The sequence below is a fragment of the Geotrypetes seraphini genome, chromosome 15 (assembly GCF_902459505.1).
Source record: "Geotrypetes seraphini chromosome 15, aGeoSer1.1, whole genome shotgun sequence".
In the NCBI taxonomy this organism is placed as follows: domain Eukaryota; kingdom Metazoa; phylum Chordata; class Amphibia; order Gymnophiona; family Dermophiidae; genus Geotrypetes; species Geotrypetes seraphini.
Genome location: NC_047098.1, coordinates 28084074 through 28099951, shown reverse-complemented (window position 1 = coordinate 28099951; position 15878 = coordinate 28084074). Strand labels below are relative to the sequence as shown.

Sequence of the window (15878 nt, the reverse complement as noted above, 5' to 3'; positions counted from 1 at the left end):
TCCACGGCTTAGACTCTTAGTTATAGCACTGAGCTCTAGTTGTTATGGACCGGATCCAGTAACTGGCATTGGGAAAAGTGAGTATTTAGTGCTAGCTTAGTGCCAATTCCCATGACTAAACTTAGGTAGCAGGACTTATGCCTGATGAAACCAGATGTAAATCCTGGTGTGCATCCCCCACCCCAATTCCATAACACTGCATGGAACTTTTGGGAATGCTCATGACGCACCTGTGCCTCCCACCCATAGGCATGCCCCCTCTTGGGTTGCGCACAAGAGAATTTAAGAACTGCTCTTTCTACAATCGCACAAAGGCAGTTGCATGCACAACTCCAAATTATTGCCAATACCCATAATTGATTATTAGCAGCCAATCAGAGTTAATGGCTCATGGATTAATTTAGCTGCGCATGCAACTCAGGATCGTGCACAAATTTGGGTGTCATTTACTGATTTTTTTTTTTTTTTTTTGGGGGGGGGGTGGAATATGTGTTGTCCAGTGGACTGGTTTTCAGTCTTGCTTTAAAAAAAAAAAGTTTTTTTAACAGCTTCTGAGATACACCAAGCCTTAGACTGTGTTACTAAACTACAATTGATTTAGAAGGGCTGGAACTAGAGGTGACATAGTTCCACAGAGCCAGTGTATCATGCTCATTAGATACAAAGGTTTAGGGATGGGGAAAAAAGTTAACTTGTTAAAAAAAACAAAACCAAAACACTTTATGCTAAGGAATAGGCATGATATCTTTGAGACACATTATGATTATGTTGCCACATCAAATATTTCTACAAAAATATACAATTTATGTACACAAATTAATTAGCTTATATCATTGAACAATAAACAGTGCAAACAAAATACTGAAAGAGAAACCATCCACGGTGAGGGAGCAGATGGTTATACAGTTTGGGGACTTTGCGCTGGGGGTGAAGCCCTTGCTATAAAATGTACAATTTCAAGTTTGCTTTGTAATATGTTTCCCCCCCCCCATCTTTCAAACCCATAGAAATAGTCCTTATGCTAGACAGACTACTTCCAGTCATCTGGTGAAAGTCATCCTTTCCAAAAAAAGCAGCTTGGAAAAAATAAGTGCTGGGACATGTTTACTAAACGTAAAATCGCTTCTTTACCTCTGACTACAGTACATAGCAATCAACAAATGCAATCAGGCGACTCTACTGTAGAAATTCTGTTGTTCGTGTTCCTAAAATAATTGAAGAGGTCCTGATCTAAACCTCCATTTTACACCGATAAACCACTTTAAAAAGGAAACTAGGGTCTAGTTAAGAACTGCAGTTCCCTGGTTAGATTTTCTGTACGATACAGGATGTCATGCTTAGGTTTTCATCCATAGCCTAGAGACAAAGGGAAAAAAAGTAATACAAGAAAGGAAAGAAAAGAGGGGAGACAATGACAAGAATAGAACAGCAAGAAAAAAAAAAACATGCTAAGAGCTTGTGCTGTTTCTGATAAAATAAGGTGGAATATATATATATATATATATATATATATATATATGCCACCTTATATAGAATTAAACTAAATCAAGAAGGGCAATATCACAGATTTCAAAATTAAAGTTCTATATAATGGCAACACTGGAGTTAATGATCATTCACGTCAAAACTAACTGGAATGCCACATTCTCTCCATGGTCCCACAGTATAATTAGAATTTCCTGTTTAACAATCCTGAGCTTACTTGAACCACAACAGTCGATGCAAGGGCTGGACCAGACACGTGCCGCTTAAAGACAAGAAACTGGTGATGCTGTTATTATACAGCAAAACACAATGCAAAAAGAGGCACCATTAAAGGCATTAACCATACCAGCATTCAGTGTTATAGCAGAGAGCAAAAGGCACAGTATGTGAGCACTAATTTATGACCTGGTCCCCAACTGCAATGGAATCAGAAGGAGAGCCATATAATTGCTTCTCATGAGAATCCAAAGTCTATGAAATGATTTGAGTTAGAAGAGCTTATTCTTCAGATGATTTATCTGAAGTAAGATCTATTCACATGCACTCAAAGTATTTCAAATTGAACAGTTTTCCTATTCAGAGAAGGATGTAAGAAGTAGAGAGAAAAAACAGTAAAAGGAATAGCTTCCAGGCGAAGCAGATGAGGTTGACCCTTTTGGAAATGGTTTCACTGTGATTTTTATTATACAAATTTTTTTCCAAGCAATGGAGGAGAAAGGCAAATACAAAATATAAATAACAAATAACTTAAAAAAAAAAATCTCTTTTTGAAGAGAGAATGAGGTAGGGAAGGAAAAAAGAAATGGATCCAGGTCAGAACAGTATTACAGTTTCATCATCAAGAAAACCCTTTACACCTGGGCTAATGAGCAGATGACAAGGTATGTAATGCTGCAAACATTTTCAGACCTTCATTTCTGTCCTGAATGAGTGCAAAAGCTCTGTCCTGGGCATACTGCTGTGGAATGTATGCACATGTCCTTAGAGGAAGTTGATTTTGTCGGTCAGACGTCAAAGGCCAGAGGTCAAGCAGTGCTGTCTCAACCTAGCTTGAAGGAATTCATTGGTCAGGTTGTGCCTTGTGATTATTCCAACAATCTAAAAACGAATAGAATAATCTTGAAAGAGTTACTAACTCACAAAGTAGCTTCAACATTGCACAGGGTATGAACATGGAGCATGTTGAGGAAAAAGCATGTATATATACATTCATATCCTCATAAGTAAAACGGAACTAGGGAGATGTATTCAGGCAGACCTTTATATATGTAGCTATCCATATGGGGGTAGAGCAGGGGACTCAAAGTCCCTCCTTGAGGGCCGCAATCCAGTCAGGTTTTCAGGATTTCCCCAATGAATATGCATTGAAAGCAGTGCATGCACATAGATCTCATGCATATTCATTGGGAAATCCTGAAAACCCGACTGGATTGCGGCCCTCAAGGAGGGACTTTGAGATCCCTGGGGTAGAGGGAGGGCACAAAACAAGAGCAACCAGAAAATAGAAGTGCTTTTATGTTAAATAAGTGCTGAAAAATAGCTAGACATGGTCTAATTAAAAAAAACAACCAAACAAACTCACATGCACTGCAGGTATAGTACATTCAGGGCTAGATGCATAAAACATGGTCGCTAAGACCATGTGAGTCATTGTTGGCTGATATTTTGACCAACTGTGGAACAACGATTGATGCTCCCCTATTCCTCTGCCCTCCATCCAAGCCCGCTGATTAACCATTCCCCTTAACTTTATCCATGACATCCTGTTTGTCTTTGGGAAACAGAGAAAGTTGAGATCGTGATGTCATAATGCCTCATTCCACCAATAAGAGCCAACCTCATCAGTGATGTCATAATGGCTTGATTGTCCTGTACTCCCCTCTGCCCTCCAACCCAGCCAGCAGATTAACCGTTCCCCTTAACTGTATCCATGACATTCTGTTTGTCTGTCTTGGCTGTTTAGATTGTAAGCTCTTTCGAGCAGGGACTGTTTTCTTCTTCTTCTTTGCGACGCTGTACAGCGCTGTGTACATCTGATAGCGCTATAGAAATAATTAATAGTAGTAGTAGCAACTCTCAATAACCTTTAAGAATGAACTTTATTAATCTACTACTACTACTTCCTTTTCAGTGTCAAATAGCACAGCATTAGCAATGGAAATTTATGTGCTTGTGCACACCCTTCTCCCCATCCTATAGCTTATTTAGAAACATGTTTTCCTATTATACTGCTTGTGACAAAGGGCTAGATTCACAAAGCAAACTGATCATGTACCGATCGGTTTGCGACCCCTTTACGGAGTAAATTTCCCTCCTGGCCTGATTCACTTATCTCTGCTGCAATCAGCTTGGAATCTGTGCATGCAAATGAGGTGAAATGCATGCAAAGTAGGCATGAATGCAATTCACAAGCACAATTAATCCGATCCAACTGGGAAGGCCGATCAACCGAAGAAGCGACTGCTGGGGACCAGTCAAAACGTCTTTCCAACTGGAAGCCCTGCTCTGCAATCTCTCCTGCTGCTCGCCCCGCATGCTGCCCTGATCTTCCCCACAAATGCCGCCCTGCTCTGCCTCGATCTTCCCCAAATTTCTCCTGCCCTTCCCCGCCCTGCGAGCCCGTGATTTTAACCAGCGGGTTTAAAGCGGGTTAAAACCACAGGCTAGCAGGGCTAAAAACTAAAAAGTTAAAAAGATGCCCATCTTGGACGGGCATGCGCAGACCATCTACAGATGGTCTGCACATGTGCACGGATCGGACAACAGTGATCCATGCAGGCAGATGGGGGCGTTCCTCCAATCACCCCCATCTGCATATTTTATCTTCCATAATTCGTCAGACTTGCCCGGATCGGACCCGATCGGGCAGGTTGATGAATCTAGCCTTAAGTACCCTGGCAAAATAGGAGATAGTGGAATGATACAAAGGGGTGATCAACTCATTTATACCTCTAAGTTACTAGCAGTTCTGTGTGATTAAAACCCCAATGACATGCACTCGATCACTGCTTTCCTCTTTCAGCAGTAATTGGAGATGGTACCCGACGCAAGAAAATATACGATAACCTTCTAGCGACACAGGCAACGAAAATTGACCCCACCATCTCCAAGCTGCTGATCAAAACAACAGACATTAAAGTATTCCGAAAAGAAATCAAAACTCATCTTTTCAAAAAACACTTCCCATCATTCTAACCTCACTCCTATAGCACTAGAATATTCTCTCATGAACACCACCACCACAGCAACACCTAGTCAATTCTTCAAACCATTTCCCCATTACATAGTCAGAAACCTATACAAGAAATCACCGTCTGTAACCAGAAAACTGCTTCCTTCAACGTTGTGTAACTCACTACTGTATCCCGAATGTATTATTACTCATCATCGTAACCTATTATATACTTACTTCTTTGTTCTGTAACGCTCCTGGAAATGTCCAGACTACTAAATTTGTAATCTGCTTAGAACCGCAAGGCACAGGTGGAATAGAAATCACTAATGTAATGTAATGACTCACCTCCCCCACTGCATTCACCACCGGCAAGTGCCGTAGGCCCATGGTTCTGAAGAGGTTGAAGACCTGGGATACGTGACTATTGGGTGACACGGTGAAGGAAGAAGGGTTCATGTAAGGGGTGACATCCTGTCAAGAAGTGGAAAGTACAAGATATGACTAAAAATATGTTATTTTCTCAATAACAAAGAAGTTTAACCATATCAATGTATATATAAAAATAATTATTAACAATTACTGAAAAGCCCACGCTGAAACCATGCAGTCAAAAGCTCCACGGAGCTTGATGAAATCACAATGTGTGCCTTGAAACTGACAAAGTGTTGACAGCCCTAGTAGCCAATTCTTTATAGAACACAAAGGAGGTATTTATCTGATCTTAAAAACTCACACTGGCATCAATACAGGGTATTTCTGATATCAGTCTAATAAAAGGTATCACTGCCTGCAAAAAAATCCAGTTTTCTTCAAAACCCATAAGGCAAAGGGATCAATTTAAACTCTGAAAAATAACTTAGTAAGGATGAACATGACTATTCTTGCTTTACATTGTTTAACAAATATTTGGTTTTATTTAATTTTGAAAGAGAATGCAAGCCTCATAGATCAATGGCAGTACCGTGAATTGCCACAAGGAGATAATGGTTACTGTGGATGGGCAGACTAGATGGGCTATTTGGCTTTTATCTGCCATGATGTTTCTATGTTTCTAAATCCTCCTTCCAACCAAGGCTTGGGCTACTGCAGAATGGACATTCATAGCCTCTGGGGGGTCCCCAGTCGATACACAATAGCAACACCTAATGGCCAGATTTAAGGACCACGACTGAAAATCTCCAAATAGAAATTTAACATACTGTGGCCAGGATTCTCAAAAACTTGCGTTAAAAAGCGACAGTCTGCTAATGCAGCCGTTTTGATAGCGAATTGAAAAAAAAAAAAAAAAGCAAGACATTCTCAAAAACTCGCACATGCAAATCAGGTCGGCGGACAGCTGCGAAGATTCGCTAAATTTGCATGTGCCCACTGCTGGGCGTGATGGCGTTAAAGTTTTGAGAATCTGGGCCTGTATATCCACCAGCCAAAGGACTGTGGCTGAAATGATTAGGTTGAAATAGGCTGAGAAGGGACCAAAAATAAGGGTGGGGGGGAACCCCTAAGTAGTTGTGGCGATAGAAATTTCTGGACCTAAGAACAAGAGCAGTGTGATGTTGACAGAAATCCTGCATTGCAGTAGTAGTTTATTAGAATAGACAGTAAGAAATCATCGAGGTCAGTGGTACAGCACTGCCAGAGAGTTTTTCCAGTGATCAAAGAAGCTTATACACTGAGGAAACTAGGCTCCAAAATATGACAGCATTGCTGTTGTGGATCAGGGATAAATACAGTAAACCTTCGATTTAATGGACTGTTTGGAGGGGAGGGGTGTATGTTAACGCGATTGTCTGGAAAATCCAAATATCCCTCCCTCCGTGAATAACTCCCTTCCTCCGGGGGGGGAGTGGTTATTACTAGAAAAGCCCTTCTTTTCCTTTGGGAAGTGGCTGCTCAGCCCCCGAACACTGCACTGGTGTCACTCGAAGAGCGTCGCTGAAGAGGGTGATACATTGCAAACTGGGAGTTGTAGTCACCGGGGAACGGTCCGTTAAATCCAAAGTCCGGATAAACAAGGTCCGGATAATCGAGGGTTTACTGTACATTGCAAAACTGTTGACTAGAGACAGGTATAGGAATGCTGCAAGGTCATAGACCATAAGCAAGCAGTCTAGAAACCATAGAAGAGAACTGCTTACCAGAATCATGCGTGGGTTTAAGAGTGTCAGATCCAGGTCATGGATATCAGGGAATCGTGGGTAATCTTCAGCCATCTCTGCATGCGACAGACGAGGTTGGCTGGCACTCTGCAAAGCATATCAGATATACTAGTTATTCAGAAAATACAAGCTCACCTTCATAAAAGCTAACTAAATAAAAGAGTATTCTGATTTTTACTTCCCCCCCTACTTTCTGTACAGATAAATTTAAGTACAATGTTCACAGTTCCTGTAAGTTCCCCCTCCTTCCCAAACAAAACCAGCATAGCCAGTCCCAGAATTACAAGACTCACTAAAAACAACAAATGGATAAAACAGCAAAACTAAACAAAAATATATATAATTAAATGGAAAAAAAGAATCTAAAATCCAAATTTGATTACTTGTCTTCCAAAATCTGGGTTTAAGGAAGTTACAAATCCAGGTACTGTTTGTAAGCCCTTTTGAATAGGAACCTATCATCTAAATTGTACCTGAGGAAGTGGAAGATGAAGTGACTTGCCCAAAGAGCACCGGGGGGGGGAGGAGGGAGAAGGATCTGGAACCCTGGCTATTCTGGTTCTCAATATCCTGTTCTAACCAATAGGCTACTCAGTGAGCAAGGACATCCTCTTTGTCCCTCAGAACACAGAGGGTGAGAGAATATACATAACATACCCCAGGACTCAAAGAGAGTGAATATAAAAACTTACTGATTGATTCTCAGAGTAGCAAACCCCTCGAACCAATAAGGTGACCAACTGAGACCGCAAGATCAGTCCATGAAAGGTCAAAGGTCGAAAGCGCTCCTCCATAGTCCACTCTTCACTTGGTGACTGGTCAGGGTAGAGATTAGGGTAAGGAGTATATCTAAATAATCAGAAGACAGATGGAAGGATAAAATGCCAAGAAGCATCTGCAGTTAGGAATGAACCAAGGTCAAGCAAAAATGAAGGAAACCAAAAAAAAAATAATAATAATAATAAAAAAATCAATGTACAGTATATTTTCAGTGTTTTGCAAAGTAAAGCACTACAGCAAAGAGCACAGGGAAGGTCACCTGCGCTCCAGCATCTGTTGTAATAAGTCCTCCTTCTCATCTGGTTCCACCGCTGAAATATTTTCATCACACATGTTGCGCAGTTCACTGGAGGGGTAAGACTTCATGGACTGGCTCCGTTTACGCTGCTCCCCAGCTCGGGTCAAAATGTTGGATTTCTGCAGTGTGTGTGTGTAGGGGGAGGGGAGACAACAAACAAGAGAAACCAGTGCTTAGGGATTACTTCCAAACAAGGGGATAATTTTAAAGAATTTTATGCATAGAAACCAACAATTACAACACTGCATAAGATTGTGCACCACCTTTGAGGATAGCTCTGGGTGCCTATTTTATACAGGTTGCCTTATAAAACAGGAGCTTTTGGAAACTCTGACACAAGCACCTTTATAGGAGATGAAGATCCGTTTTTACAACAGGACTGCTGGCTATAAAGCATAAGTGGAAACACTGGGTTAAAAAACATAAACATAAGAACATAAGTAATGCCTCTGCTGGGTCAGACCAGAGGTCCATCATGCCCAGCAGTCCGCTCATGCGACAGCCCATCAGGTCCAGGATCTGTATAGTAATCCTCTATCTATACCCTTCTATTCCCTTTTCCTTCAGGAAATCATCCAATCCCTTCTTGAACCCCAAAAACGCACTCTGTCCTATCACGCCCTCTGGAAGCGCATTCCAAGTGTTCACCACCTGTTGGGTGAAGAAGAACTTCCTAGCATTGGTTCTGAATCTGTTCCCTTTTTTCTGAATGCCCTCTCGTTCTTGTAGTTTTCGAAAATTTGATGAATCTGTCCCTCTCCACTTTCTCTATGCCCTTCATGATTTTGTAAGTCTCTATCATATCCCCTCTAAGTCTCCGCTTCTCCAGGGAATAGAGCCCCAGTTTCTCCAATCTTTCAGCGTATGAAAGGTTTTCCATACCTTTTATCAAGTGTGTCGCTCTCTTCTGAACCCTCTCGAGTATCGCCATATCCTTCTTTAGGTACGGCGACCAATATTGGACGCAGTACTCCAGATGTGGGCGTACCATCGCCCGATACAACGGCAGGATAACTTTCTTTCGTTCTGGTTGTAATACCTTTCTTGATTATACCTAGCATTCTATTCGCTTTCTTAGCGGCCGCTGCGCACTGTGCCGACGGCTTCATTGTCTTGTCCATCTATTACCCCCAAGTCCCTTTCTTGGGTACTCTCACTCAATGACAGCCCTCCCATCGTGTAGCTGTACCTCGGGTTTCTGTTTCCTACGTGCAAGACTTTACATTTCTCTACATTAAACTTCATCTGCCATCTTGTCGCCCACTCCCCTAGTTAGTTCAAGTCCCTTCGTAAATCTTCGAAGTCTTCTATAGTCCTAGCCCCATTAAATAATTTTGTGTCATCTGCAAATTTTATTACTTCGCACTTCATCCCTGTTTCTAGATCATTTATAAATACATTGAATAGCAGCGGTCCAAGCACCGACCCCTGCGGAACACCACTCATGACCCTCCTCCAGTCTGAGTAGTGGCCCTTCACTCCTACCCTCTGCTTCCTACCTTCCAATCAATTCTTGATCCATCTGTGTACGTCTCCTTCCACCCCATGGTTCTTCATTATCCGAAGTAGGCGTTCAAGGGATACCTTGTCAAAGGCTTTTTGGAAGTCTAAGTATACGATGTCTCTGGGGGTCCCCTTTGTCCATCCTTTTGTTAATTCCTTCAAAGAAGTGCAATAAGTTCTTCAGGTACGATCTTCCCTTGCAGAAGCCATGTTGGCTTGTTATCATAAGTTTATTCCTTTCTAGATGCTCCTCGATGCTATCTTTTATCAGTGCTTCCGCCATTTTCCCCGGAACCGAGGTCAGACTTACCGGTCTGTAGTTCCCCAGGTCACCTCTCAATCCCTTTTTAAAGATGGGCGTAACATTGGCTATCTTCCAATCCTCCGGGATCACGCCTGTTTTCAGGGATAGATTACAGACTTGCTGTAGTAGTTCCGCTATTTCCTCCTTTAGTTCTTTCAGTACCCTAAGGTGGATTCCGTCTGGGCCTGGTGATTTGTCAGTTTTTAATTTTTCTATCTGCCTGTGTACGTCTTCGAGGTTTACTTCCATGGATGTTAATTTTTCTGCTTGGTCTCCTTTGAAGATTTGTTCAAGATCAGGTATATTAGCTGTGTCCTCTTTTGTAAATACTGACGAAGAGAACATGTTTAGTCTTTCCGCCACTTCTTTCTCCTTCTTCACCACTTCCTTCCTATCTCCGTCATCCAGCGGTCCCACCTCCTCCCTAGCCGGCTGCTTCCCTTTAACATATGTGAAGAACGGTTTGAAATTTCATGCTTCCCTGGCAAGCCTCTCTTCATATTCTCTTTTTGCTTTTTTAACCACGAGGTGACATTCTTTTTGATACTTCCTGTGTTCTTTCCAGTTCTCCTCGGTTTTGCCCTTTTTCCATTTCTTGAAAGAATTCTTCTTATCACCTATCGCTTTCTTCACTTCTTTAGTGCCAGGTCTTTTGTTCGGCTCTTTTTGCAGCATGTCACATGTGATCTATTCTTTAAGCTGATAGGCCTGTGCTGCTGAAATACTGCTTCCTAAAATCTGCACTTGTACTTATTACACTCCCAAGGCCTAGATTTATTTTTCTTTTATCAAAATCACAACTCAAAGTGACATGAGTTATTCCCAGCCAAAACTGGCTTAACAGTCTTCTTGTACCTGAGGCAATGAAAGACGAAGTGACTTATCCAAGGTGGCAAAGTGTCAGTGGGATTTGAATCATTAAGGCAATGCTCCTCATTCCTCTCCTGGAGGGCCATCTAGCCAGTTGGGTTATACATAAGTATGAGATAGATTTGGTAATGTGGTAAAATGTTGCTTTTTTCGTTTGCGCTTAATCCGCTCTATGTCTAAATTCCTAGAACCGAAATCATTGAACATTTTAATACACTCCCTAGTCATATCCAAATTAGATTACTGCAATTCACTCTTGTTAAATATTACTCAAAAAGAAAAAAAACGTTTGCAAATAATTCAAAATACTGCAATTAAAATCATTCACAACGGCAAAAAATACGATCATGTAACACCTTTTTTAATAGACTCACATTGGCTTCCTATTAATCAACGAATAACCTACAAATGTAATGTAATGTAATGTAATTTATTTCTTATATACCGCTACATCCGTTAGGTTCTAAGCGGTTTGAAGAAAATATACATTAAGATTATAAATGAGAAGTAAGAAGGTACAAAATATTACTTCTAACATTTAAAACATTATCCAGTAATGAACCTCAATTTATAGACCGATTTTTAATTCCATATAACTCGACTCGTTCCTTAAGATCCACAACACAAGGGTTGCTTACGGTTCCTTCTTTGAAGATCATTGGAACCAGACGTCACGACATATTTTCAGTTATGGCCCCTCTTACCTGGAATACTCTCCCTTTATATATCAGAGAAGTTAAAGACCTGAACTTATTTAAAACCAACCTAAAAACATTCCTTTTTAAAGCTTATTTTAATATCTAAAACACATTCTTCTTTTAAATCAGTTTAATTTGATTATAATAAATTTCATTGTAAAGTTTCTTTTACTTTTTAAAATAACTTTTTAAAAACCCAATCCTAACGTTTTTTTCCCCTACTAGATTTTCGTTTTCTTCTCTCCTGAGAAACTGCAATTTGTAACTTTTACCCACCTTTATTCCTTCCTCATGTACCTCAGTTCGTCTGTATTGTCTGTTAGTGGTCTCTTACCCCCCTTCTTAAGGTTGTACATAACATATTTTTAATTGTTACTCGCTTAGTATTTAATAAGCGATTTATCAAATTTAATAAAACTTGAAACTTAAAACTTGAAACTATATATGGATGTACATTGTATGTGGTAAACTGACCTTTGCGCGAAGGACATGGTGCGCCAATTCCGCTCAGTCAAACGTGTGCGCAGTGACAAGTGCGCACATGAAGGAAACGGAATTGTCGGGGCGAAATGGTAAGTGTAGTTGGGGGGGGGGGGGTTGTGGCAATCTTTGAATTTAGAGCGCGTCGGCATTGAGCACCCCCCCCCAAGAGCGTGAGAGTATGTAATTGTAAAAGGTTCCCACATCCACGTTAGAATGAGAGTGCGAGTTGTAATCGAGTTCTAAGTGTAGTGGTGGGGATTCTCCCCCCTAAACGAGAGCGCCAACCCCCTCCGAATGACAGTGTGTGGGGGAGTGCCCTGTCCCAGAGAACAGAAAACAGAAGGAATAGGGCGGCGCGCATGTGTCGGGGCTGAATTGTCGGCGCACCAATATCCTGCACGCATTTGACGGGTCACCTTGTAAGCATATTTATCCTATGTATACCGTAAAGCCCGTCAGGCTTTACGGTAACCCTGAAAGCCTGACGGGCTAAGTGAGGTTCCAGAGGAGGGTTGAGAAGAATTGCATCAGGTACTCTTCCACATGACACATGATCTTACCTTATATTTAATGTTATTGCTGATTAGCTGATTGCCCTTCATGAACTCCCTCTCATTAGCACGGTTCTCCGTCACTACAGGAAAGGCATGATGTGCTGTGGTGCGCAGAATACTAACTAGGGACTGAATCCGGGTGTGGGGATACACATAGGTCAGATTGGGCTCCATAATATCACTGGCTCTCAGCCTGGAACAGAAAGGAGATTGCCTTCAGCAATATCTATGGTAGAGAGTAAAAAAATGTATACAATGGCCTGAATCCACGGTGGGCTAGTACTCAAGACAGAAGTCATGTACAACATGTGCATGGCTGAAGGGTTATCCATACACCCCGATTCTGTACTTTGCAGGCTATAATGCCATATAATGAACCAATCAGAGGGTGACCAAAACCGTTTTTTAATTTTGGGTTCAGCCAAAAACCAAATCTGCAAATCAGAACTTACTCTGAGATTTCAGCTGACGCCAAAATTGAAAACTGTAAAGACATGTCCCTCTCCTCATGCGTATAAAAGTGAGCCACACTCTCTGAACAAAATCATTCCCCCGCCCACAGCTGGGTCTACCTTAAAAATCCTGGTGGTCTAGTGTCCAAATTAGTGTCCACAGTCAAAATGATTTGTCGTAACATCCTGCAGCGCCGGCAAAGGCAGGAATGCCTGGGGATTGCTCCTGACCCAACCAGGTCACTAGACCACCGGGGTTTAGGTCTTAGGAGGGGAGTTAGAGCAGGGCCTGCTTTTTGTTCATGCGTGTGTGGAGTTGTGGTGATGGGGGGGAGGGGTTTGTGGCATTTTTAGCCAAAAAAAGACAGAACTTGAATTTCAGGCCCGTTTCTTGCTGAAACTAATATTTGATTGGCCTCTAGAACTAAAAATGCAAGATGCTGCTATAATGGAGTTTCAAAGACCACCATGGCCATTGTGACCTACAAAGAGCCCAACATAGATTCAAGCCCACAGTCCTGAAACAGATTAAAAAAAAAAAAAAAAAATCACTCTAGGTGTCCGATTCCTAAGGACATGCAAAAAAACAGTTCAAATAAGACGAGAGAAAAATATTTATATGCCTTTAAATAAGATATTCAACCATTTTCCCATCAATCGGACATTAAAGGCCCCAGCCCAGTTGTTTACTAAACCTCATAACTCACTCTAAGACACAAATCCACTGAAATAATTTTTCTCACTTGTCCATTTCTGGTCTAGTTTCCCATTCTAGCAGCGGCACACCACGTAAACCTATATGGATATCATAAATCCCCTTGTTAAAGAAATCGCCTGTCCATTTTGCCACCTGGAAAAGGGAAGAAGACAGCAATATAAGGTGATGAGGAAAACTGTAGATAGAAGATGGAAGGCCAGCAAGTAAGACAATAACTCTACACTGTACATATAGACACCCTGTACACCTGGTAGCTGAATACCACAAACCAGCCATGGATCACATTTTGGGGTGGGGAAGGGAGCAAAAATAAAAAACAACGAAAAAAAACACCTTACCATCAGTGTTATCATTATAGGCAAACCATAAGTGATCTCATTAGTGGATTCTACCAGGATGACAGTCAGGCTAATGGTCATGCGAACCACACCCCCCAGGAATGCTGCAGCACCAATCAGAGCAAAGGTACCAGAGTAGATGTGATCCAGTCCTATGTAACTAGGAAAGGGAAGATCACACAACATGTCAAGCCAAATCCAATAGGCCTCCTCCATATATACACACAATCCTCACCTACATGTGCACACATACCACCACATTTGTACCTACAGCCTCTACGTATGCACCTTTTGCCTTAGGCAGGTGGACTTCTGAAACATCCATAAAGACATCTTCCACTCAGATAAATCTACATCTAGACTCCTGACAACCACATAGCCACTCAATCTATCTATAACCCCCTTTCAGGAATATCCACACAAGGTGCCCCCACCCACCCATTAACAAATCATCCTCTCCAGATACCTCCATACACCTTAAACACGCCTTTCAGAGAAAACAAAATGTACCCTTTAAGAAGGTTCGCAACAAGACGTCCAAAAGCTGCACCACAGAGCAGGGATGGTACAAAGAGACCGCTAGGCACAGAAACCCCATATGTCCAGCAGGAGAGAAGGAAATAAAGTCCAAAGAATAAGGACAGCGTAACAGGACTGAAAGTGCCTGGAAGAGAACAGCAGAAAATACAGCAGCTTACTGCACTCAGCACTGAAGGGAGAAAGAGAAGCTCTGCAACGCCACTGGCAGAAGCGGCGAATACTCACCGTCCTGGTGAAAGAGCTGCAGGATAGCCGACTCCTGGGTGTTGAAGAAAAGCGTGGCCATGTCATTGTACGTCTCATTTGGACAGAAGAAGGTTCTAATGCTGGAATTCACGGCCTCAGATGAAGATACCTGATCAAGATAGTTAGATGCGTCCCGGAAATGAAGGTTACAAATGGGTCAATGATAACTGGAATTCCAGACCAGAGGGAGACTATTTCCAACCCTCCCTAGCCCCAGTATGTTTACAGTAACCAGCATCACCACGCCTCAGTGGCGAGAACTGTGCTAGTGCCAACAGCACTGCATATTTCTGGTTTCTACAATGATGTGTTCTCACGTATGGCGTTTTTATTCAGTAATCTGCATTAAACATAAAATTATTAGTTTTATAAGATAAATTGGAGTAAATCAGAAATTCTTCCACTCAATGTCCATTGTACAAAAGGTTTGTTTGATTCATTCCCCTTTCTTTGGAGGGAGGATGGAATAAAGTATTTAGGCATTTGGATTAAAAATATGGAAGAAACAATGAAAAATCGTTATTACAGAAGGTTACAGAAATGTGTGAGCAATGGAATCCTTTACATCTTTCATGGTGGGGGAGAGTCCAAACTATCAAGATGATGATTTTGCCTGTGGTTTGTTATCAGATGGGTATGTTGCCAGCTTATTTTCAAGGTTCCTTTTATAAAAAATTAAATAGCATTCTTATAAAATTTATTTGGCTGGGTAAAACTCCTAGAGTGGCCTTGGTATCTTTACAAAGACCAATTTCAGAGGGAGGGGTAAATTTTCCCAATTTTTATAGGTATCATAAAGCCTATATTTTGTGCCAGGGTATGTATTGGGTCCTCCCAGAGCTCATGGAAAAACTCCCAGATTGATTGTGGCTAGAATGGCAACTCATGTCTCCATTACGCCTTTGCCATGTGCTCAGTATCAAAATGCCTAGTTACAGTAAAGATAACAGAATATTAGCTGATACATGGAAAACATTGCGTTATGTAAGTAATTTAACAACTATTCCAATTCACAAATCTACAAATCAATCTATATGGCTGAACTCCAAGATTCAAATTGGCGGAGAAAGGCTCGCCTGGAAGCAGTGGATGATAGCAGGAATACGTTTAATAGATGATTTTATTTCTAATGGTAAAATGTTTGAATTTTCACAGTTGCAACATAAATATGGCTTTAATAAATCAGAAAGTTTTAGATTGTTGCAACAGAAGCATGCCATTCAGGCGGGGTTCCCTGACTGGAAAAACCTTAATAATCAATATAGTATGGAGTTCTTA

General features: G+C 41.4%; 1 protein-coding gene across 1 annotated transcript in view; it reads right to left on the bottom strand.

Moving 5' to 3' along the window:
* Positions 1-471: 471 nt before the first annotated feature.
* CLCN6 (chloride voltage-gated channel 6) overlaps positions 472-15878 on the bottom strand; it is a 49463-nt gene continuing 34056 nt past the window's right edge. Inside the window, exons 14-23 of the mRNA XM_033921231.1 lie at positions 14580-14709; positions 14325-14478; positions 13815-13974; positions 13502-13608; positions 12313-12499; positions 7856-8013; positions 7509-7665; positions 6796-6903; positions 5006-5131; positions 472-2583 (exon numbers count right to left, since the gene is read on the bottom strand). Of these exons, the coding sequence (XP_033777122.1) occupies positions 2497-2583; positions 5006-5131; positions 6796-6903; positions 7509-7665; positions 7856-8013; positions 12313-12499; positions 13502-13608; positions 13815-13974; positions 14325-14478; positions 14580-14709 (1374 nt within the window). The 3' untranslated portion in view covers positions 472-2496. The remainder of the gene's footprint in view (positions 2584-5005; positions 5132-6795; positions 6904-7508; positions 7666-7855; positions 8014-12312; positions 12500-13501; positions 13609-13814; positions 13975-14324; positions 14479-14579; positions 14710-15878) is intronic.